Source organism: Poecilia mexicana, unplaced genomic scaffold, assembly GCF_051168715.1.
Source record: "Poecilia mexicana isolate PSO_F unplaced genomic scaffold, ASM5116871v1 scaffold_19, whole genome shotgun sequence".
Taxonomy (NCBI): domain Eukaryota; kingdom Metazoa; phylum Chordata; class Actinopteri; order Cyprinodontiformes; family Poeciliidae; genus Poecilia; species Poecilia mexicana.
The window spans coordinates 23,881,604-23,905,432 of record NW_028263388.1 but is presented as its reverse complement, the minus strand read 5'-3'; the positions used below and the strand labels follow the sequence as shown (position 1 = coordinate 23,905,432).

The 23,829-nt window shown below is 35.9% G+C and overlaps 1 protein-coding gene across 1 annotated transcript; it reads left to right on the top strand.

The window, feature by feature from the left end:
- The first annotated feature begins 3,652 nt into the window (after positions 1–3,652).
- Positions 3,653–23,829, top strand: LOC106904611 (uncharacterized). Its single transcript, XM_014969026.2, has 13 exons — positions 3,653–3,704; positions 10,482–10,796; positions 11,634–11,927; positions 12,635–12,940; positions 13,543–13,653; positions 16,003–16,164; positions 17,367–17,597; positions 17,679–17,729; positions 18,505–18,759; positions 19,646–19,993; positions 21,370–21,639; positions 22,415–22,690; positions 23,545–23,829. Exons 1-13 carry the CDS (start codon positions 3,653–3,655, stop codon positions 23,574–23,576), a joined length of 2,703 nt encoding a protein of 900 aa, XP_014824512.2. The 3' UTR covers positions 23,577–23,829.

Genomic DNA, 23,829 nt, shown 5'->3' with positions numbered 1-23,829 from the left:
TTTCTAGTGGAAATATCTTAGTACTTAAAGTGAGACTAAACTAACTTACATTTATCTTTTCATTTATCTTTTCAGCAATTTCTTAAATTAAACTGAAGATTTTTGAATGTTTAATAGCAACTTTTCAAACTCCAAAATTTCCAAATTTCCTCTACAAATTTTTGAGATTAATCTTAAAATTTCTGATTTTTTCTTGCAAATTTTAAACTTTTCAAACTCAGAAATTTCCCAGTTCTTTCTATGCCATTTCTGAGACTATTCTCAAAATTTTGGAAGGTGTTATAGCAAATATTTGACTTTTAAAACTCAGAAAATTTCAAGTTTTTCAAGAAAATGTCTGAGATTAATCTAAATTTTTTTACTATATTCTAGAAAATTTAAAACTTTTTAAATTCAGAAATTTTCAAATTTCTTCTAGAATATTTTTGAGAATAATCTCACAATTTCTGAGTTTTTCTTGCAAATTTTAAACTTTTCAAACTGAAAAATCCAAGTTTTTCAAGAACAATTTTGAGATTAACACCAACATTTCTAATTCATTTTTAACTAACTTTCTATTTTTCAAACTCCGAAATTTCCAAATTTCCTCTACAAAATTTTTTAGATTAATCTTAAAATTTCTGATTTTTTTCTTGCAAATTTTAAACTTTTGAAACTCAGAAATTTCCCAATTCTTTCTATGCCATTTCTGAGACTATTCTAAAAAATTTGGAAGGTGTTATAGCAAATATTTGACTTTTAAAACTCAGAAAATGTCAAGTTTTTCAAGAAAATGTCTGAGTTTAATCTAAAATTTATTATTATATTCTAGAAAATTTAAAACTTTTTAAATTCAGAAATTTTCAAATTTCTTCTAGAATATTTTTGAGAATAATCTCACAATTTCTGAGTTTTTCTTGCAAATTTTAAACTTTTCAAACTGAAAAATCCAAGTTTTTCAAGAACAATTTTGAGATTAACACCAACATTTCTAATTCATTTTTAACTAACTTTCTATTTTTCAAACTCCGAAATTTCCAAATTTCCTCTACAAAATTTTTTAGATTAATCTTAAAATTTCTGATTTTTTTCTTGCAAATTTTAAACTTTTGAAACTCAGAAATTTCCCAATTCTTTCTATGCCATTTCTGAGACTATTCTAAAAAATTTGGAAGGTGTTATAGCAAATATTTGACTTTTAAAACTCAGAAAATGTCAAGTTTTTCAAGAAAATGTCTGAGTTTAATCTAAAATTTATTATTATATTCTAGAAAATTTAAAACTTTTTAAATTCAGAAATTTTCAAATTTCTTCTAGAATATTTTTGAGAATAATCTCACAATTTCTGAGTTTTTCTTGCAAATTTTAAACTTTTCAAACTGAAAAATCCAAGTTTTTCAAGAACAATTTTGAGATTAACACCAACATTTCTAATTCATTTTTAACTAACTTTCTATTTTTCAAACTCAGAAATTTTCAAAACATTTTCTAGAAAATTTCTTAAATTCTAAATTTTTATATATTTTTCTAGCAAATTAAACATTTTCAAACTCAGAAATTTCCAAGTCTTTTCAAGAAAATGTTTGAGATTAATCTCAAAATGTTATATTCTGCTTTCTTCTAAATTTTTAGCTTTTGGAGCTCAAATATTTTCTTGTTTTTTCTTGAAAATATCTGAAATTAATCTCAAAATTTCTGAGATTTTTGGGGTCATTTACTTCTCTTTTTTCTGTCTAAAGTGGCCCTAATGATCCGTCATAGAAAGGTTTGTTTTTTTTGTTAGATTCCTCTTCCTATCTTCTTCAGGAATGAGTAAAAGTGGAGCAGGAGATCGATCGGCGGATTTGTTCTGATCGATCTTCATTAAACCATCATCTTCGGTCCGATCTCTGACCAAATTTGTGGATCCAAGCGACTGAAATGAGAAACGGGAGGATGTTTGGATGGATTCTTCTACCCTGATGTCAAATCTCTTCAAAATAGTTTTTATTTAAAAACAAAAGCAAAATTAAACTGAAATCGAGCCGACGTCGTTTGTCCAAAGTTGCACCATCACCATGACATTTGTTATTTACTTCTCTGTCTGCCAAAACGTTTAATGAGTCTGCATGGAAAATAAATGTCCTGTTTTAGCCTAAAGAAGGATTTTGTTGATGCTCAGACCAAACCAGAGACGAAACATCAAATCATCAGGTGAAAGGTGAAAGTTCTCCTTCCTGTTATTCGTCTTTTTAAACGTTCACGCTAAAACCAATCGGTGTCAAAGGAGAAAAGAGAAAATCTTCCGTTAAATAAGAGTAAGTGTTCAAACACAGTATGCAAACAAGTCAAATGAACAAACATTCGTCACTTTCTAAAGCATTTCAAGCCTTGTGTTTGCTTCACACATACTTCAGCTCTGTGACGTAGGTACGCTGTGTTATTCTAGGAAAAAGTATTTGACTGTTGAACATATTCAAATATAGAATAAATATAACCTGAGTAAATAAAATAAGTATTGTATCAAATTATGATTTTAAGAAAGCTGCTCAAACCAGCCTGGAAAATTATCCACATTTTCCAGAAATCTGAGTTGGATTTCAAACATTCAAACCAAATTCCTGCTGGATCCGTTAAAACCTTTCAGAACCAGTCTGCACTGCAAAAACATAAAATGTTACCAGCTAACTTCATCTAGTTTCTAGTGCAGAGATCTTAGTACCCTTCAAACTGGACAAAACTAATTTACATGTTACTTTTAGAAAGACACAGAGGAGCTTGTTTTCAGTTGATTATTCCTTAATATTGATGAAAGTATTAGTTCAACTGGCAGATTATTTCACCTATAACTTGGGAAAAATGTCTTGCTATGAGTCATAAATTTTAAGATTGATCTCTGAAATTTTCTAGAAAAAAAAAAACAAGGAGAAAACTGAAATTTTGAGTTCCAGAAGTAAAAGCTCAGATTTTGAGATCTCAAACGTATTTTAGGGAAATAACCTGGATATTAAAGATTTTCAAAAATTCCCAAGTTTTTTCTAGAAAATATGTGAGCTTAACCTAAAAAAATGTTCTTGCCAATTTTCAACTGTTGGGGCTAAAAATAAATGAAAATGTATTCCTCCTTTTTTCCGTTTTCTATCTACGATGGCCCTAATAGTTTCAATATCCAAAGTGAAGCAAGATAAACATCCAATTAAGTGAAAACTTAGACTTTCCTCCAGCCGTTAACCCTGTGAGGAGCTCATCACGGCCGGGACTAAACTCTGTGAAGGAGAACAGAACCTCCTTTTCTCTCCTAAATGTAACTTTTTGCTCTCTCAGAAAAGCGCTGTAGTGTCGGCTGAGTGTTTGCCCACACCAGCTCAGTGGGGATTACTCTCCGTTTGTTCACGGCAACACTGCACCAATGTCAAGCAGCCCCCCAGAAAACCTTGGACTCCGGCCCGTGTGAATTTTAAGTGACCCGTTTCCTCCACTTGTGCTTCCCCGCACATCTTTCCCCTCTTTCCTCCTTTATTTGGAGGAACGTCCACATATCAAAGAGCCTCCTTTCACTCTCTGTGAGGCCCAGGAACAATATTTCTTGTTCCTTCGGGACAATCCCGCCCACTGTCACCTCGGATCTCTATATAAGCATGAGCCTGCAGAACGGACCTGTTGATAAGAACCTGCAGTGAAGACAAGCCCAACCATGCGGTGTAAAGTCCTCGTCTTCGCTGTGCTCCTGGCTCTCATAAAGCCTGGTGAGTATTGTGTGTTATTGCACTCACAGGCCTGCATGGATAATCCGGGGCATAATCTGCGGGTTCCAGCTCAAACTGGATGTTTGTAAGAGTTTAGCAGAGTTTTGCTTCCTGTTTTAACTCTTAGAGGGAATTTATGCTTTGTAATATTGTGATCATGCAGTATTAAAGTGGTGTACATTCATGCATAATGATGATAAAGTAGAAAAATGTAGATTTATTTCTTTAAATTATGTCAATTTAATGCGTATACTGCAAAAACACAACATTTTACCAAGAATTATTGGCCTAGTTTCTAGTCCGAGTATCTTAATGCACTTTAAATAAGACAAACTAACTTAAAAAGTAACTTTTCAGCACAATATAGAGGTTTGTTTTAAGTCAATATGATGATAAATTACTAGTTCTGTTGGCAGATTATTAACAAATCAAATGTTATTTTTATGGCACATTTAAGCAACAGTTCAGTTCAAAATGTTTTGTCATAGGAACATAAAAAAAATCAACAAATCAACTACCACTTTTTCATCAATATTAAGCAATTATTTACTTAACACAAACCTCTATATCTTGCTGAAAAGTTACTTTTAAGATAGTTTGTCTTATTTTAAGTGAACTAAAATATTTGTTCTAGAAACTAGACCAAAATTACTTGGTACAATTTTGTGTTTTTGCAGTGTATCAGCACCAATATTGCAGTTTTTGCAATAAGTACTGCCATTATTTACTTATTTATGATCTGATAATGCTGATAAAAAGAGGACAAGGAAGTGGGAAAAATGTCAAAAAAGCATAAGAAGAGTCTCCAAGTAAGGCACTGTAGCAATGTTTTCTAGCACTTTATGTTAATTTTTATCCACATATTCGCTGGTGAAACATGGTGTCTGCTGTGTTTTTATGAAATGATTGTCTAGTGTGGCCGACTCTTCCTGCTGCAGGGTAAGTAGAACATTAAAACTGAATTATTTCAAGAATAAAAATGTAGCTTTTTAAAAAATCTTCACTAAAACAATACATAGAACAATATAACTGCTTCGGGGTAAAATGTCCTTCAGCATTTATTGGAAATCCTAGCAAAGGTGTGGAAAATAAATGAATACTGTAGTGCAGTATCTTAACTGAAAAGAAAATTAAGAAAAATGCAAGTTTTAATGCAACAAAAGTTGTTCAGCAAAAAATATCCTACATGAAGAAATAATAAAAAAAAAAAATCAAAGTTACTGTGAAAAATGAAACCAGATGAAGACGCGACTTTATCCTGCACTGCAGAAAATATTAATCTTAACAAGTTTTTTAATCTAGTTCCTAGTTCAAATATATTATTACATTAGTAATCTTCCTAAAAAAACTTTTCTGTACCATCACAAACATTTACATATGGAGTTTCTGCAGAGCACTACTTGGGCTTTGACTAGATCAAATGAGATCAAGATTGAGCTTTTCAGCAACAAAACACTCCAGGTGGGTGAGGTGTGAAACAAAAACACCTTTAAGTATGGTAGGCGACCTATGATGCTGTGGGCTTGTTTCACCTCCAGAGGGCTTGCTGAACATGTTAAATAAAAATAAATTGGTCACAGATTGGAATCTGAAAACAGGTTGTTCTACACAAACATTACCAAGTATTTTTGTTCTATGTTCTGGTGCAAATACCTTAGTTCACAAGAAATAAGATCAAACAAATTCACAAGCAACTTTTCAGCTAGATAAAAGAGCTTTTTTAAATTTCCATAATATTGATTAAAAAATACTTGTTCCACTGGCAGATTATTTCACTTATAATATGGGGAAAATATCATGTTACAAGTGAAATAATCTGCCAGTGGAACTAGAACTGGGTTGCTAGGTAACGGGCTGAATTTAGCTGGGGTTGCTAGGTAACGGCCCCACTGGAACTAGAACTTTTTCCACCGATATTAAGGAGTTGATTACTTAAATCAATCTTGCCAAAAAGGTTTCCAGTGAGTAAGTTTTGTCTTATTTCAAGTTTAAGATTTTTACACTGGAAACTAGAACAAAAAAGTTTTGTGTTTTTGCAGTGCACCAATTTAAAACAAATGACTCCACAGACGGAATCACTGCAAAAACACAGATATTACCAACTATTTCTGGTCTAGTTTCTACTGTAAATATCTTAGTAGACTCAAAATAAGACCAAACAAACTTACAAGTAACTTTTCAGCAAGAAAATAAGAGCTGGATTTAATTCAAAAATCTCTTATATTGATGAAAAAGTTCTAGTTCCACTGGCGCCGTTACCTAGCAACCCCAGCCAAGCTCAGCCTGTTACCTAGCAACCCAATTCTAGTTCCACTTCCAGATTATTTCACTTGTAACATGGGGAAAATATCTTGCTGTAGGTAAAATAATCTGTAAGTGGAACTAATACATTTTCATGAAGTAAAATTGACTTAAGCTAAAAAAGCTCCAGTTGTGCCTCAGTGTGGAAAATAACTTTCTCAACATGATTGATTGCAGCTGAGGTTGAAATTACTTCACCTTATTTGCACTTATGAGCAACAAAAAGGCGTCGTTCAGTCCTAAAGGCTCGTCTGTCACACTTTGCTGGAGGTGAAACATAAACACTTCAGTGTGGAAAGTTTCGTGTAACTTGGTGCTGTATCTGCATGCAAGTAATTATTGTGCAGGTTACTAATTAAGCCGATTAGAAGACTTTATATTTACACCGATTCATTGAGAATGGGTTATACTGCGATTACTGATTTACCTTTAGAGGGGAAACGAATGAAACTAAAACACTAGAGTCTGGAGACGAGCGATAAATGAAATAAAAATCGACCTATCTGCGTTTAACTCCAGGTTCAAAGACTGATATGATTTAAAAATTGTTTGAATTTGGTGTTGCTTTCAAAGGCACAGAGGATTTTTCATTCCAGGAAGAAAATTAAAAAATTTTCTACGAGTTTTGTAACTTCCTTCTTCCTTCTTCTGCTGCAGAGAATATTACAAGAAATATATGAAATAAAATACAAACATTTGCATCTCAGTTAACTAGAATACCATCTAGAAGTTAATTTTCAGTTATTAAATTTAAAATGTGAAACTGATATATAATCTTTATTGTAGTTTTAAAGAATTTGATTTAATTTTAGAAAATTACAAACTTGAGAAAAATAAGTTATGTCACAAAGGCCATTGTTAGACAAACTGAATGTCAGAGAAACTGAATGTGAACAGGATGATGTTCTTAAGCATCCTGATGGAAAGTTGAGTGGAAGGAAAAAGTTTGGCGGATAAACTGAGCCTTTGTTCAGTTTATTCTGAACAAAGGTTAAACTGAACATAAAGCACATTTAGGAGTTTTGGGGAGACCCAAAAGGCCTGGACCGCAGCTGGAGTTGGTGATGCAGGAACCTGCACACATGGACTGAAACTGTCACATTACTTGAGTTAGGCCACTCCTGACCCACAGGGAGCATCAAACGCTTCTTACCTGAGACAAACAGGACAACCAACCGTCTTTTGTTTTTGTTTATGCTGTGATCTGTGTTTTCTGTCATTTATTTTGAAGTTTTTCTGTGTTTATTAGCCTGTTCCCCTGTGAGTCTCTGTCTTCCCTGTTGATTGCTCCCAGCTGTGTCTCATTTCTTTAATTTAGTATTTAGTATTGTATTTAGCAGTGTTGTGGTACTCGAAGTTGGTCTTGGTCTTAAGACCGGTCTTAAGACCATTTTTTGATGGTCTCGGTCTCGTCTCGGACTCGACCGCATTTGGTCTCGGTCTTGTCTCGGTCTCGGGCGCTGAGGACTCGGCATTTTATTTCAAGACCAGTCAAGACCGCAACTGTGAAAATATCACTAAACGTACAGCATTCTGTCCACTTTGTTAACATCTTTGTTTTCAGTGGATGCAAAACGCACCGATTAAAATCCAAGCAACCACGTGTTTCTGTTACTCCCCCCTCCCCTCCCCACCTTTTACTCTCCCTCCCCCTCCCCTCCCCACCTTTCACTCACGCGCGGCGCTCCAGGACACACGCAGTGGTTTCCTCTCAGCGGCAGAAAATGTTTGTCTAATCGTCAGTAATGGAATATCGCTGCATAAATAGTAAGAAATCCGATGGCCACAGCTAACTCAGCAGCGCTTCGCTTTCACAGACGGTGGGGACAACGTCTAACTTTTTTCGTCACTTAGAAAAGTAGCTCAAAGAAGGTAAGCTCCGTTGACGTGATGTTAGCAAAGCTAGCTGTATAGAGACACATAAGCATTGTGATGAAAAATGTTATCACTCACTGTGCTGAATTATTGTGCGGAGGTGTTGACTGACTTGTCGCATATATGGGACAACGCTATGTCCAAAAGTCTGTAATATAGTGAGGTGACATTCAGAAACAGTCGATTCTCCACGGCTCTTTACTTATTAGATAGGACTGGAGTGTCACTCACTGAGAGCCGTTGTTCTATCAGATAGCCATACGCTGTCAAGATAGCATACATGCATTAAGCATTAAGAAATCCGACCATCAGAGGAGTTGTCAGTTCACCATATGCAGCAAGTTATGATGAACATAAGTCATTAAATTGTTTTCAATGATAACTATATAGACATACATGTGTTGTCATGGTTTCAAAGTGTATTTAAAGCAGGTCTGGCTGCAGCTGGAGTCAGCTACAACACACGCCCGTGTAAAACTCACTTAACCGCTAAGTCAGGATGCCATACAACTGTTAATAACAAAGTGTATGACGACCTACGTCATGATTCTATGTTGATTAAATAAAATCTTATGGTAATGACGTGTCTGACAGATATAGCCGGTGTTCTATCACATAGCCATACGCTGTCAGAATAGCATACATGCAGTGAGTACCATGCCAGCGCATGCGCATTAAGTCCGACCGTCAGTGTAGTTGTCAGTATACGCAACAAGTTATGACGAAAATAAGTAATTAAATTGTTTCTAATATGACATAATGTGATAACTAGATGGATATACATGCGTTGTCGTGGTTTCAAAATGTGTTTAAAGCAGGTCTGGCTGCAGCTGGATGCCATACAACTGTTAATAACCAAGTGTATGATGATCTACGTCATTATTCTATGTTGCTGATTAAATAAAATCATATGGTAATGACAGCGTATGCATGTCTGAGCTAAGCGTACGACTATCTGACAACGTATGCTGATCTGACAAAACACCGCGAGTTTGTGCTAAGCGTATGACGATCTGACCTGACAGAACACCCGTTCTTTGTTCTGTGTACACTGCATCATTATTTTATTTAATTATGTACATTGATATTTAAATTAACAAATAACTAAAACACAAGAACGAAAGAGCACGCAGAGCATGCACATTGCTCTTTGATTGTTTTTGTTCAAAGTGGCAGCTGTAATGTCTGCCATGGTGTCAGACTACCTGGCTTCATGTACTGGGATAGAGTGAAAACAGTCACTATAAGCGCCTTCTGTTTGGTCACTTCTTGCTTGTTGCTCCTTGGTCAGTGTTCATGGTTGAGCGTTATTTACCGTCAGGGCATTGCCTCAATTGCTATGTTTAATGGTGCAGACAGTGGTGGTTTCTTATATGAGCAATATGGGCAAATGCCCAGGGCGTTATGTTTTTAGGGTTGGCACGAGACCATCACACATTTTAGCACAGAAATGGAATATTTAATATTGGTAAAATGTATTAAGTATTTAATATCTAGGTGTTTTATGGTAATATGGATCTTTCAGATTATTTTGAGAAGCAATTTCGATCATATTTTACATTTTATTGTGTCATGTAGCACGGGCCGCTGGTCTTGGTCTTGACTCGGTCTCGACTCCCCTCGGTCTTGGTCTTGACTTGGTCTCGGACCCCAAAAGTCTTGGTCTTGTCTCGGTCTCGATACACTCTGGTCTTGGTCTTGTCTTGGTCTCGGGTTAGGTGGTCTTGAACACAACACTGGTATTTAGTATTTAGTCTGTATTTAGTCCCACTTGTTGTCTTTGTCTCTTGTCGAATCCTCGTCATGTTGCGTCTTGCTCCCTGTTGTTCTGTTGGACTAGCATTGAACCATCATCTTCATCCTGGCCTGCCTGCATCCTCCCTCACCTCACCAAAACCCCCCAGTCATGAGAGTTTACTTATTATTACTACTCTTATTTTAACGTTATACATACATTTTTTTCTTGTATTATTTTTCTTTTCTTTTAATAAATAACCAACTTCTTATTGTTCTTGTGCAGCACTTTGGTGCAGTTTTAAACCTACATAAATAAATTTAATATTGACAAGGACTACCCATTAATAAAATATATTTAGATAAAATATATTTTATTTAAGTCACTTTAGTTTTATGTAATATTGTAACTTTATGGATTTTTTTCCCTCTCATTCATTTTCCATTCACATACTCAGATGCTACAGCCAACCTCTTAAGTAATGACGTCTTGCAGTTTACCCTCATTATTGGTTTTATGTAATATTTTTACTTCCTATAATTTGTCTCCTTCCACTCAACTTTCCATTAACATACTCGGATACTACAGTCAACCATTTAAGCAACAACCTCCTTTTTATTGGTTTTATGTAATATTCTAACTTGATGGATCTTTTTCCTTCCACTTAACTTTCCAGATACTTACTCTTCTTGTTTATTTCTTTTAGGTGATATTCAAGCTTTCAGATAAACTGAATGTTTTGTTTCATTACCTCCAAGTTATAACAAAATTAACAACTTAAATGCATCACTCTGTGAAATTATCGACATGAGTTTTGCTTTTTGAATGAACTTCACTGAGATGTGCTTCTGTTTGCTCTGCTTCAGTGTCTGCTGATGAAATCGAGGCGAACCCGAACACAAATGCGACGCTCCCCTGCAGCTTCTCCCCACCAGGAGACAAAATGGACGTCTCTCTGATCAGAGTCGACTGGACGAGAGAAAACTCGACTGTCGCCTCCTTCGATGGAGCAGAAGAAGAAATAAAGGAGGGATTCAGTTGGGATCCCTACAATTTCACCAACGGGGATTTTTCCATCTCCATCCTCAGCGCCAGCTTCAGTCTGCAGGGGATTTATAAATGCACAGTCAGCTACAACTCTACAGACCTGCTCTCTAGAAATGTTACGTTCAGTATTCTAGGTATGTTATAGTTTACTTGTTTCTAATGGATTCATTCTGTAAAACTGAAGCAAAAATTTAAAGTCTACAACGGCATATTACAGATTTTGTGGTTCGAAAAAAGGAGTACATCTCTGCCGAAAGAGCTCAGAAATTTTGAGATGATGTCAGAAATTTTCTAGAAAAATATTGGGATTTCCTTACAACAATCATAAATTTGTAAGAAAAAATTAGAAAGTTTGAGATTAACCTCAGAAATTTCTAGAAACAACATGAAAATTTCTGAGATTCAAAAGTCAAAAATTTAATAGAAAGAACTCAGAAACTATTCAGCATCTGAAATGTCAAATTTTCCAGAAATAAAATTTATATTTTCAAGCTACTGGTAATAAATGTACGAGGGGAAAAATGTGACATTTGGAGATCAAGAAATTAAAATTAAAGAAAGAAAGAAAAAGAAAAGGAAAAAAAAAGAAATTTCTGAGCTCCAAAAGTCAAAGTTTTGCTAGAAATAACTCAGAAATTTTTAGATTAATCGCAAATCTTGGAAATTTTCTGGCTCAAAAAATCCAGAAATTATGAGAAATAAATCAGAAATTTTTCATGAAAAACTAGGAAATTTCTGAACTCCAAAAGTTGAAAATTTGTGAAAATAAAACCTCAGAATTTTTTAGATTAATTTAACATATTTTCAAAAAAAAAAAAAAAAAGAAACTTTTCTGAGCTTCAAAATGTCAACTTTTGGAAAAAATTTCTTAACTTTTTGACAGAAATGTACTCTTTTTTTATATATCTACCTTGGCCCTAATGCTCCATTGTGACAGTCTGCTTCCTTTCTCTGTTGTTTCTGCTCTTTAGCGCCCCCTTCAGTCTCCGTGCCTCAGAAGTGGGTTCTGTTGGAGAAAGAGAGTCAGCTTGAGTGCCATGCCAGAGGCTTCTACCCGCCGCCGGTGTTTTTCTCCTGGACCAGAGAAGAAGAAGTGATCCAGCCGGCCCTGCGGGTGGAAGGCGAGCCGAGTCCGGATGGATTCTACACGGCGGTGAACAACCTGACCTTTTACCCGTCCAAAGAGGACCAGAACGTGACCTTTAGCTGCCAGGTGTCACACAGAGGCAGCACCAAGGAGCTGGACTTCCGGCTCAGTGTCACCCGTGAGTTTGTTTTCAACAGAAAAATGCTCTGTGGCCTGAGGCTTAGCATGAAAATCTCATTATGACAGAGTATTAGGATCACAGTACCGTTTTATACATTTTCAAGAAAAAACTTGAGAATTTCTGAGTTTAAAAAAAATCAAAAATTTGCTAGAAAAACACTGAAATTTTTAGATTAATTTCAGACATAATTCAGAACTCCAAAAATGAAAATTTTTAAATAAATAATAACTTTTAAATTTCTGAGTTTGAAAAGTTAAGATTCCCCACCCCCCCCCCCCGCAAAAAAAAGAATAATTTTTTTTTTAATTTTTGAGTTTCAAAAGTAAAAAAAAAAAAAAAAAACTTTTGGAAAATTTCTCAGTTTGGAAAGTCAAAATTTTCAAAAGTTGAAATTTGCCATCATTTTAAACTCAGAGATTTTCAGATTTTTCCTAGAAATTTTTTTTAGATTAATCTCAAAATTTCTAGAAGTTTTTAGTTTTTCAACTGTTTTTAAAAAATTTAGATTCATCTAAAATTATATGTTTTTTTTCTTGCAACTTTTGAACTTTTAGAGCTCAGAAATTATTTTTTTCTAGAAAATTTCTGAGATAATTCTCAATTTTTTAGTTTATTGGCATTTTTACCCACAATAGCCTTAACACCCTGCTGCATCTGATTTAAATTCATTTGAGTCTGAAGATTTTTCTTGCTTGTCTTCTCAGGTCTCCCTTCTGTCAGGTTGTCCGTAGTTCAGACTCACTCCACCAACGCTCCTCTTACTCTTTACTGCGATGTGGAGCGTTTCTACCCAGAGGACGTGTCTGTGTCCTGGTTCCAGAACGGCACGGCGCTCCCAGAACCCCCGGCCACGGATCAGAACCCAGATCGGACCTACAGCACCAGGCGGTATTTCACGTTGAGCCCGGAGCAGAGGCGGAGGCGCGGCACGGTGGAGTGTGCAGTGAACCAGCCGGGGGCAGTGGATCCAACCAGAACATCAGCAGATCTAGACAAGCTGGACCCTCTGGGTAAGAGCTCAGCATGCTGGTCTGCACTACAAAAACACAAAGTCGTACCAAGTCGCTTTAATCTAGTTCTAACTGCAAATATCTTAGTACTCTTGAAATAAGATAAAACTAAGTTACAAGTGACTTTTCAGGAAAATATAGCAGTTTGTTTTGAGTAGATAATTCTTATAAAAAGACATTTTCACACATTATAAGTGAAAAAATCTCCTAGTAGAATTAGTTTTTTATTTTTATTTTACTTTCACAGATTATTTACTTAAACTTCTGCTGAAAAGCTACTTTGAATCCAGTTTTGTCTTATTTCAAGTCAGATATTTGCACGAGAAACTAGACAAAATATTTGCTAAGATTTTGTGTTTTTGCAGTGTAGGAAGACAGTTAATAATTTATTTTCCATTTTTGTTGATTCTAAGATGTGATAGTTTTTTTTTTTATTTTCTGAGAATCTCTGGGCTTGTAAATGCTCTCTCGTATCTGATTAAATAAATATCTTCTTCTGGCATCTTGAGCTGCTTGAAATGTGGATTTTTTTAAAGTGTATTTTAGTTTTTGCTGTTTTTGTTCTTCTTCATTAAGTTTTTCCTTTTTTTTCCCTCTGCCAGATGAAGCTCCTGTGTTGACGAAGTCAGCCAAAGCGTCCGTGGCCATGATGTGTATCTCTATTGTGTTGGTCTTCCTGCTTTGCTTCGGCTTTTCCTGGAGGAGGAGAGACGGTGAGTCAGAGCCTGAGATGCAGAAAGCTTAAAGGGGATCTTTTACTCAAAATGATCATTTTTCAGTTTCTTGTCCTTTCATTTGTGTCTCTGCTGCTTCTAAAAACAACCCAAGTACTTAAAAAACCATCCAGCTGTTTTATTGGCAATAACTTAATGTTTTTTTGTTTCAAAAACCTCCCGACTGTTAAGTCACATTCAACTGGGCTGTTACCTAGCAACCCCAGCAAAGCCAAGGCCTGTTACCTAGCAACCCAATCTGAACTCCAGAACATTTTGAGAGTTCTGTTGGTGACTTATCATCTAGAAACCACTTGTTGGTGACTCTGGAGGAGCTGCAGAGATCCATAGCTCAGGTGGGAGAATGAGTGGATAGGTAATATGTGCAGCACAAATCTGACATTTATGGAAGGGCTAAATACAGATACGACCCTAAACAGCCAGAGACATGATAGGATGGTTTAGATTGAAGCATTGTCATGTGTTAGAATGGCCTAGTCAAAGTCCAGACCTATATTGAGTTGAGAATCTATGGAAAGACTTAAAAATTGGTGTTTACAGTCAGTCTGACTGGGCCTGACTGAAGGAGGAAATATGTCAGTCTTTGGATGTGAAAACTCATGACATATAAAAACATGTCACAGTCTGCATGTATCCTGTCCAATCTGCATCACAATCAAGTACAACTTTGTGTTGGTTTACCACAGAAAGGTTTTTTTTAAGTGTTTTTGGTTACCTCATGATGAAATGTAAAAACTGTTAAAGGTCTGTTTTGAGTGGGACATTATGGACTTAGTGAGTACTGTATCTTTATGTGGCCTTTTCAAGGCTAAAACGTTTTAAAAACTGGGTAAAACAAATAATGCATGAGTTTATCTTCTAAAAGGTTAGACACACAGTCAGGCGCTGCAAAAACACAACATTTTACCATGCATTAATTTCTAGTTCCAAATGCAAATATCTTGAAATAAGACAGAACCAACTTACCAGTCATTTTCAGCATCATGAAGAAGTCTGTTTTAAGTCATTAATTCCTTAATGTTGATGACAAAGTTTTGGTTAAATTAGCAGATTATTTTACTTAAACCAAGACATTTTATCCAAGTTATAGGTGAAATAATCTGCTGGTGGAACTTAAACTTTTTTCATATTTACATTAATCTCAACCAAAAATAATTAGTAAGATTTTCTGTTTTTGCAGTGTAGGAAGAGAGCTGATCATTTATTTTCTATTTTCATGGATTTTATCAACAATATGTCTCACATTAGCAGAAATAACAGAACAAAAACACAAAACAGTAAAAAAGAGTATATAATCACATTTTCTGCGAAACCTAAACACATTTTAGGTCAGTCATTTGTTGTCTTTATTTAGCCCCTAAAATATTTTAAAAATATAATGGATTTTCTTTATTTTATGAGAAAATATATTTTTCAAAATATAACAAAAATGCTTCAAAATGAGGGAGAATTTTTTTTTCCTGCAAATGACAGATTAAATCCCATTTGCATCGCTGCAGCAGCGTGTTCACACATTCACTCAGGAAATGTCACGAAGCCGCATCCTAAACAGGCCAGCTTAAAAATAAAAACATTTATTCTACTGACTCTGCTTTTAGCTCTAAGTGAGTTCATTTCTGAGAAACAGGTTCAGCCATGTTGACATTTCCTTCACCTTCTGAACAGAAACATATATTTTGTTGATTTAAAGACAGTTTTAGTTTTTTATCAAGCAGATAAAAAAAATGTAAAAAGTGTAAAAAGTTTATTTATGTTGTGATTACTTGCTGAAAGCAGAAATTCAAAAAGAGCAAAGGTTTCTTAAAGAGACAGAGGCCCAATTTCACAAAGCCAACATTCCTTTTAAGTCATAATTGATATATAGAGCATTTTTATCAATCAGTCAAGTTTATTTTTTGACTGATTCAGCACCAAGACTGTTCAAAATGTTTTACATGATAAAAACACAAAAATAACTGAAGCATCACATTTTGTTAACTGCCATTGTTACACATGAGGATGTTGATTAATGTTTCATTTATTATGTTTCAAAAGCAACTTTAAACAGGAGGGGTTTCAGTCTGGATTCAAAGGAACTCAGTGTTTCAGCTGTTTTGCAGTTTTCTGGAAGTTTTTTCCAGATTTGTGTTGCATAATAAAATTATTTAATTGTGCTATAATAATCAAGTAATTATCATGTGGCTGGAAAACCCATAATAAAATTATTTTGGCCCTCATTGCAAAACGTTTGGACGCCACTGGGTTAGAGGTCAAATTTAGGGGAAGGCCAGATGAAGGAACTGTTTATTTTTTTCAACGCTTTCATTTCCTCTGCCTCACCTGCCACAGAGAAACAGAAGTCGCTCACTGTGTCGGGAATCATCCTGCCGCCGCGCATCATCGCCGGCCAAAAGGGGCGGGTGAGCGTGAGCATCGAGGGCCGGCGCGTGGACCGGGTCCAGACCAGGTGGTTCCTCAACGACACCGCCATCAATGACACCTCGCTCACAGGTTGGGACACTTCAGATGCAGCAGGTTTCATCAAACTGAGCTAAGCTTGGATTGAATGACAGGAATAAATTAGTTCTTTTCTTAATGTAAATACAGGAAAAGTAAGAAAATGTAAGTGAAATGTTGTGTATTTTAGATTGTTGACAGGAAAATGGATGAGTGCAGGTCAAAAGGTTGATCTGGGATTCTAGAGAGAAGCAATATCAGACCATTTCTGCATCATCCAGCACTGCAAACGGTTTAGTTTCTACTGCAAATATCTTAGTACACTTGAGATAAAACAAAACTAACTTACAAGTAACTTTTCAGCAAATTATAGGAGCTTGCTTCAAGTTAGCAATTCCTTGATATTAACTAAAAACAAGTAGTTATAAGTGAAATAATCTGCCATTGCAACAAGACATATTACCCATATTCATCCATATTATGAGTTAAAATGTCTTGTTCCACAGGCAGATTATTTCATTTATAGCTCATAATTTTGAAGAATTACCTACTTAAAACAAGCTCATATTTATTGAAGAAAAGTTTCTTGTAAGTTAGTTTTGTCTTATTTCAAGTACTAATAAAATTACATGGAAGAAAGTCCATAAAATTACGAGAATAAAGTCATAAACCTACAAAAAAGTAGTTATAGAATTACACGAACAAGATAATAAAATTACTAGAATAGTGTTATAAGATTACAAGAAAAAGTTGTAAAATTACAAGAATAAAGTCGTAATAGAATAAACTCGTACAAGAATGAAACCGAAACAATACGAGAATAAAGTTGTGGTATTTCAAGTCAATGAATAGTATAACTTTATTATCATACAACTTCATTCTTCAAAATAAGTAATAATATAATTTTTTCTCATAATATTATTACTTTGTTCTTGTGGTTTTATAACTTTATTCTCATCATTTTATTTTATTGTTTTTTACTAGTATAGCCCTAGTACTGCGTCATATATTTGCACTAGAAACCAGACCAAAAACAATTGGTAAGATTTCGTGTTTTTGCAGTGCAACAACTTTTAAATAAGTGATGGTGAAATATTTGCACATCTAACTTGTAATGTTTTCTCATCAACGTCTCCATAATCCTCCCGCCTGACAACATAACATGCAAATAGAAACTTCCAGGTCTAACTTTAACTGCCTTTACACTCCGCTAACAACCATCCATCTGCCCTTCGGTCTAACTCTCACCTCCCCAGCTTCAGAGAAAGGTCCTCTGCTGACCTCCAGAGGCGAGATGGGGTACTACAAGCTGCACACGCAGGGGCCGGTCCTCTCCTCCGGGAAGGGGACCCAGCAGCTGGTTTCCGCTCTCACCTTCGTCCCGCGGATTTCTCTGCACAAGGGCGCTGTGTTTAAATGTCAGGTGTCCTATGTGGGCAAGGACAAGATTGTGGAGGAAAGAGTGTCGGAGAGGTTTACTATTCTCTGTAAGAAAGCCTGTTTTTTCTCTTCAAATACGTTAAATTTTTCTTTAGAATCTGTTTGTAACAATGCTTTTTTGTACGCAGCTGCTCCAGAGGTGTCTGAAATACAGCTGGCAGAGACAGAAAATAATCCAGGTAAATAAAATCCTCATGTAAACATTTCTCCACATCCGTTGACATTAAAACCACAAACTTCATTGGGACTAGAAGGAATAGTGAGTTTAGACCACAAAACACCTCAGACTGAGTCAGTAAACATCAATTTTCAGCAGTATTATGCTGTGGGAATGCTCTTAGCACAGACAAGGAAGCTGATCAAAACCAATACATGACACCCAGAGTAACTGTTTACATTTACTTAGTTTTTATTATGATGTACTTTTTACTTTCACTTGAGTAGTTTTATTATGAAGTATCACTTCTCTTACTTGAGTAAAACGTAATGTGAGTAACTTCACTGAATAAAGAACAAACATGCTGCAACCAAAAATTCACCAGATACAGACCTGCAGTTTTTATTAAAGTGTTGTGATTTTAATATTAAAATAAATTGATTTGAAAAAATATTTATTTTTCCTGATCTTGTTATTTTGTAATTATGATACAAATTTTTTCATTTTGGTCTTTAAAATATCAAAATTTCCATATTTTGATCTGCTTGATTAGGTAATTTTTAAATATTAAGTGATTGATGTTTTGATCAGTTACTCAGCACTTGAGTTTCCTTTTTACTAAATACTTTTTTACTTTTACTTGAGTAAAAACATGGCTTCAGAGGTAAATGAATGAATCATGTCCCACTTTGTGTTTGCCTGCCAGTCCCACTAAAACACATTCAGGTTTGTGTATTAAATGTACCATCCAGTGTGTTAGTCTCCCGTGTTTTCAAAGCTGCGTCCTTTTCTTTCAGATGTCATCAACATGACAGTGCAGGCGACACATTTCCATCCGGATGTCATCACCTTCCGCTGGTTCTGTCAGGGCGGGGAGCTCAGCCCCGTGGCGTCCAAGGCCTCTTCGTCACCTCGGCCCAATTCAGAGGGCTTCTTCTCCGCCTTCAGTCAGTGCAAACTTCCCCGCTGCGAAGTGGAGAAGGGCGCCACCAAGGTGTGGGTGAGCGTGCACCACGTCGCCCTGAAGCAACCAATCACCCGCGAGACTAGAGGTGCCCACAACAGACAACGAGCTGCGTTTCCATTTACCAAAAAATTGCGCAAACTGAAATGACGAGAAAAAAAATAACTTAATAGAAACACATCAATTTTGACAAAACTCATGTTTTGCCATAAAACGTTTTTGTGCTGGAACCATATCGAAAGACTTTTTTCACATTACATGAAATATGTGATCAACAACCGGATGTTACTACTGCCGGGAACTGCAAAGACGACAGGAAGTGGTACAAGGACGATGGTTTGTTTTTGTTTTTTCAGACAATGTGGAGCCGATTCCACCAGAGCTCTCACAGTGTCACAGTTCATAAGAAGTTGGTTGTCATTTAAATATATTAAATCTATAGCTCTTCTGTGAAATCACCAACTACAAATTCCCCAAAATTGTCCAGAAAAGTTACTTGCAAGTTAGTTTTGTCTTATTTCAAAAGTGCTGAGATATTTGCACGGTGCAGTGTTAGGGCCACGCTTAGAAAAAAAAATTACAAGAATAAAGTAATAAAATTACAACTTTACTCTAGTAATATTATGAATTTATTCTTGAAATATTATGACTTTATTTTCATATTTTTTTTATTAGCACGGCCCTTAGGAAATAACACACCAACGTCTCCTCTGATTGGCTGATGGCTGAATTATGAATATTTCTCATGTAACTGTTTACATCCATTTTAATGGCTTATAAACAAGCTTATTCACGTGATTTTAATTTAATTTCCTATTTAATGGACACACAGAAATTGCAAAATTACTTTTTTTTTTCGGCATCAGCAGAATATTGACAAAGGTTTGCATACATTTGTAATGGAAACGCAGCTAATAAAAAGAAACTTTACATGTAACATACGTCACATTTCTGCAACATTTACTTCCTTTCAGGCTTCATCAAAAGGCCGTGTGTGTCTGATGTTGTCAGCTTCACTCAAGCCTCGGATCAGAGCTTCACTCTGGGATGTGAAATCACAGATTTCTACCCTCCAAACATTTCTGTCACGTGGCTGAAGCTCCGAGATGGAGAGGAGGATGACAGAGAAGAGGAGGTGATAGAGGGAGGAGAGCTGTGGGGCCCCATACAAACTGAACCCAGACTCTTCAGGGCCACAGCGACTCTGAAGAGGAAACCAATCCTGCAGGAGAAAAGGGACAGAGGAGGCGGCATTACCTGCAGAGTCCAGCATTGTTCCCTAAAGGAGCCAATAGAGAGACACTGGAGAAACGGAGACAATGGTGGGAAATATTAACATTTACAGTTATTACAGCCATATTAACACACATTAACAAATGTGACCCAAATCAGTATTTTAGCTCAAATGCAACCTATATCCAACTTCATCCCTTCAGTCTGAATGACTTAATTCTACAACAGAGTTTTAGAACCAAACTAAGAAAAATTAAAAACAAAAATTAAATTATGAGTAAAAAGCTTGTAAGGGAATAAAGTGATAGTTTTATGAGAATAAAGTCTTATGAACAACAACGTATCAATATCAGAATTATTATGAAAATAAAGTCATAGTATGAGAATCAAACCGTAATATTATGACTATTCTCCTAATGCTACAACTTTAATTTTGTAATACTATGACTTTATTCTCGCAATGTTCACTTTTTTGTCATCTTTTTATTTATTTGATCATTTCTTTCAAATTCAAAAATATGTTATTGAGCCCAAAGGGAATTAAATGTTGTAACTCATATTAATTAAAAAATTCTTCAGAGTTATTGTAAATAGTGATGACTATTGGCAGGAAAGATCTCCTGTGGAGGTCTGTCTTATGGCAAATCTGAAGAAGCTTCTGACTATAGCACTCAGTTTTTCTAAGACAGCCTCTCGGACAGGATGGTCAGGTTTGTCCCTGGTTTTCTTGATTTCCTGTAAAATCATTTCCATTATCATCTCCAGAGGTTCCACAGTTTTGCTAGAACAGAACCAGTCTTCTTTATTTATTTATGATTTAATTCCCTAATATTCTGTCATACAATTCCAACCTTTTCAGGGAAAATCCCCCCAAAAAACAGATCTGTTCGGTGTGGTAGTTCGGATATTATTTTCACAGCTTCTGCAGTCTGGAGGATCATGTCGTATTTTATCCGAATTTTACGTGATTGAGGTGAAACATGTGTCTTAATTCTGGACCAGAAAAGACTAGACGCTGTAAATCAGGACGTAAACAATGACTGAAAATTATGGTTATGAATTTATAAATCGCAGTCTCTGGCTCTTACTACACATCCAAGCAAACTTTCCAACATAAATTACAGTAAATGCTCCACAAAAAGCCATCGCTATCAATTAATCTTTCTTTTTATGATCATGTGACAACAATACTATCGGCTCTCATTGCTGAATAAACTTTCCAAATCCAAAACGGCTCAATCCACTATTACTTCCGTAAACAAAGCGCTGCTGTGTGACGTCAACGTTCTTCTTCTGCGCATGCGGGTTGCTTTAGGGCCGTTAGCCATTTATACAGAAATCTTGTTGCTGTAGCGTTTAATTAGTAGCATGTAGGGAATTATCAGCATGATGACTTGCTGTGTGAACGTAGCGTAAAGTCCTGATTCAGGATTAACATTTGACGACTTCCTTCCGTTTTCTTCAGCTTCCCCGACCATTCCGCCGTCGATTTCCGTTTGTTGGAGCAGCGAAGGCGTCGGCGTGTTCTCCATCCTGCTGAAGGGAGGTCACCCCAAGGCCAAGCTACTCTGGTCAGCGGGGGGACCGACTTTCTCTCCGTTAGTGTCCAGTGAGACAGAGGAGATCGGAGATGACGGACAGAGAGAACTGAAAAGTGTCTGCGCCCTGGAGAAGTCCGCAAACCTGCCGAGAACACCGGACAAACCGGAGAGACGCAAGAATGGCCACGCAATAAGTAAATGTCTATTATATCATATCACCAGCCTAATACAATAGCCTATTCATGTTTTGCATGATTTATTTATTTTATATTTATTTATTTATTTTTGCCAAAATCACTTTTGGCACAAAAAAAGACAGGCTAATATTTTAGGATTTGATGGATTTTTTTTATACCCATAAAAAACTTTTTATGAGTATCTTTAATAAGTTGTACTTATTACTTATTTTTATTTGAGTATTTTTATTGTGAAGTATCGCTGCTCTTTCTTCAGTGAAATTTCTGGGTAATCGACCCACTGTGAGTAACTTCACTGAGTAAAAACAAGTTTGTTTCAACCAAAAATTCACCAGACATAAACCTGCAGTTTTCATAAGTTTTATAACTTGTGAAACTTTAATTGTGTTGTTAATATGACTAATTTTCATTTTGTTAGTTCATTTGGATCCCCATTCCGCAATGACAAACAATGGCTACTCTTCTTGGGGTCCAAGTCATAAACAAAACGTTTACTGCAAAAACAGTAAATGCACAATCACACCACTTTATATAGTAAAGTAATTAAGCATTATTAGAAATATAGTATACTTTCATAAATGTACAATTATAACCCAATGTAATAAAAACATTAAGCAGGGCTCTTTTCTTTTTGACCTTTAAAATATCAAAATTTTCACACAATTTTATATTGTGGTCCATCTGGTTATGTAATTTTTAAATATTAAATAATTGATGTTTTGATCAGTTCAGTAATTGAGTCACCTTTTCTGGAATGTAATTCGTCTTTCAGAAACAAAAGCGGCTGTCACAGACCCCGACACTGAAGGCATAGAATACATAGATGAGAAGGTGGACAGAGAGAAGGACAGGGACGAGGAGACGATATCCGAGTCGGAGGAGGACGAAGAGGACAGCGATAAGGAAATGGCGGGCGCCGCCGGCGCGCTTCACATCAACAAAGTCAACCTGAGGACGGGTCTGAGAGACGGCGAGAGGGAACGTCTGAGAGTGTGTGTGGAGATCACACACCCGGCACTCAAGATTCCTGTTTACCGGACGTGGACAGGTGAGACCCTCAGTAGCACACCTTTCATTTAAAGGGGCAGTGCTACGTAAAATTTACTTTATTGAGCTTTGCATCATATTATATTATTGTGTCATCAAAAACATTCCTGGAGTGTTGCCTTGATTCTTTCATGCATGTTTGAGAAATCCTTTAGTCTCCATGGCAACCATTCAGCTGTTCAAAACGCCTGGATGAACTTAGCTCTGCCTTTGAGGCACAGCTCCTCCCCCACTCAGCTCCTTCAGACTAGCCAGCAGCAATTAGCAAACACCTGGTGGAACTGCTCATCTGCTGTGGTACTTCCCAGTGAAACGCTGGTAAAAAACCTTTAAAGGGTTTAAAGAGGAACCATGTTGGGATGACTTCCTGAAGGCAGAGCTTCAGAAAGAACAGGAGTTTTTAAAGAGACAGAGACCCAATTATTGACTGAAAACAAGCTCCTACATCTTGCTGAAAAGTGAGTTTTGGATTAGTTTTGTCTTATTTCAAGTTTATTAAGATATTTTCACTAGAAACTACACCAAAAGTAGTTGGATTAAGATTTAGTGTTTTGCAGTGCAGTGATAAAACATTAGAATGAAGCATGAGGGGGAAGCAGAGCCTCTTATTTATCTCTTCCAAATATAAGAATTTATTAAAAATATTTCAACTTCCAACTAAAATATTTTATTCAACAAACTTTATTCAAACTTTATACTTTAGCACTTTAACTCCACTTTTAAATATCAACCATAATAACGTGAAACTTTTCTACTAACAGACAAACATTTCTCAGATGAAGAAATATTTACCAGTTAAGAAAGAAACTCCCACATTCAATAGGAAGTTTGCTCATCTGTGTTTTTCTCTTTCAGAGCCCAATGAGGAAATTTCATCCTCTGCATGAAGAAGATTCGCATCTCAGCTTCCTTATTTCACATCCCTTCTAATGTATCTGATGTGATGTATTTATCTCTGAAGCTTAACAAAAATTACAGCATTCAGCTGCATCTCACATGTTTTCGCTGTTAGATGAGGGTCTATTTATATCTCCAGTCTTTTGTCTTTTACTTTCTTCTAAACTTTGTATGTTTTTCCCACAAAAGTTCCTATTTTTGTATGAATAAGCTGACGATAAAATAAAAACTAAATCATGTTGA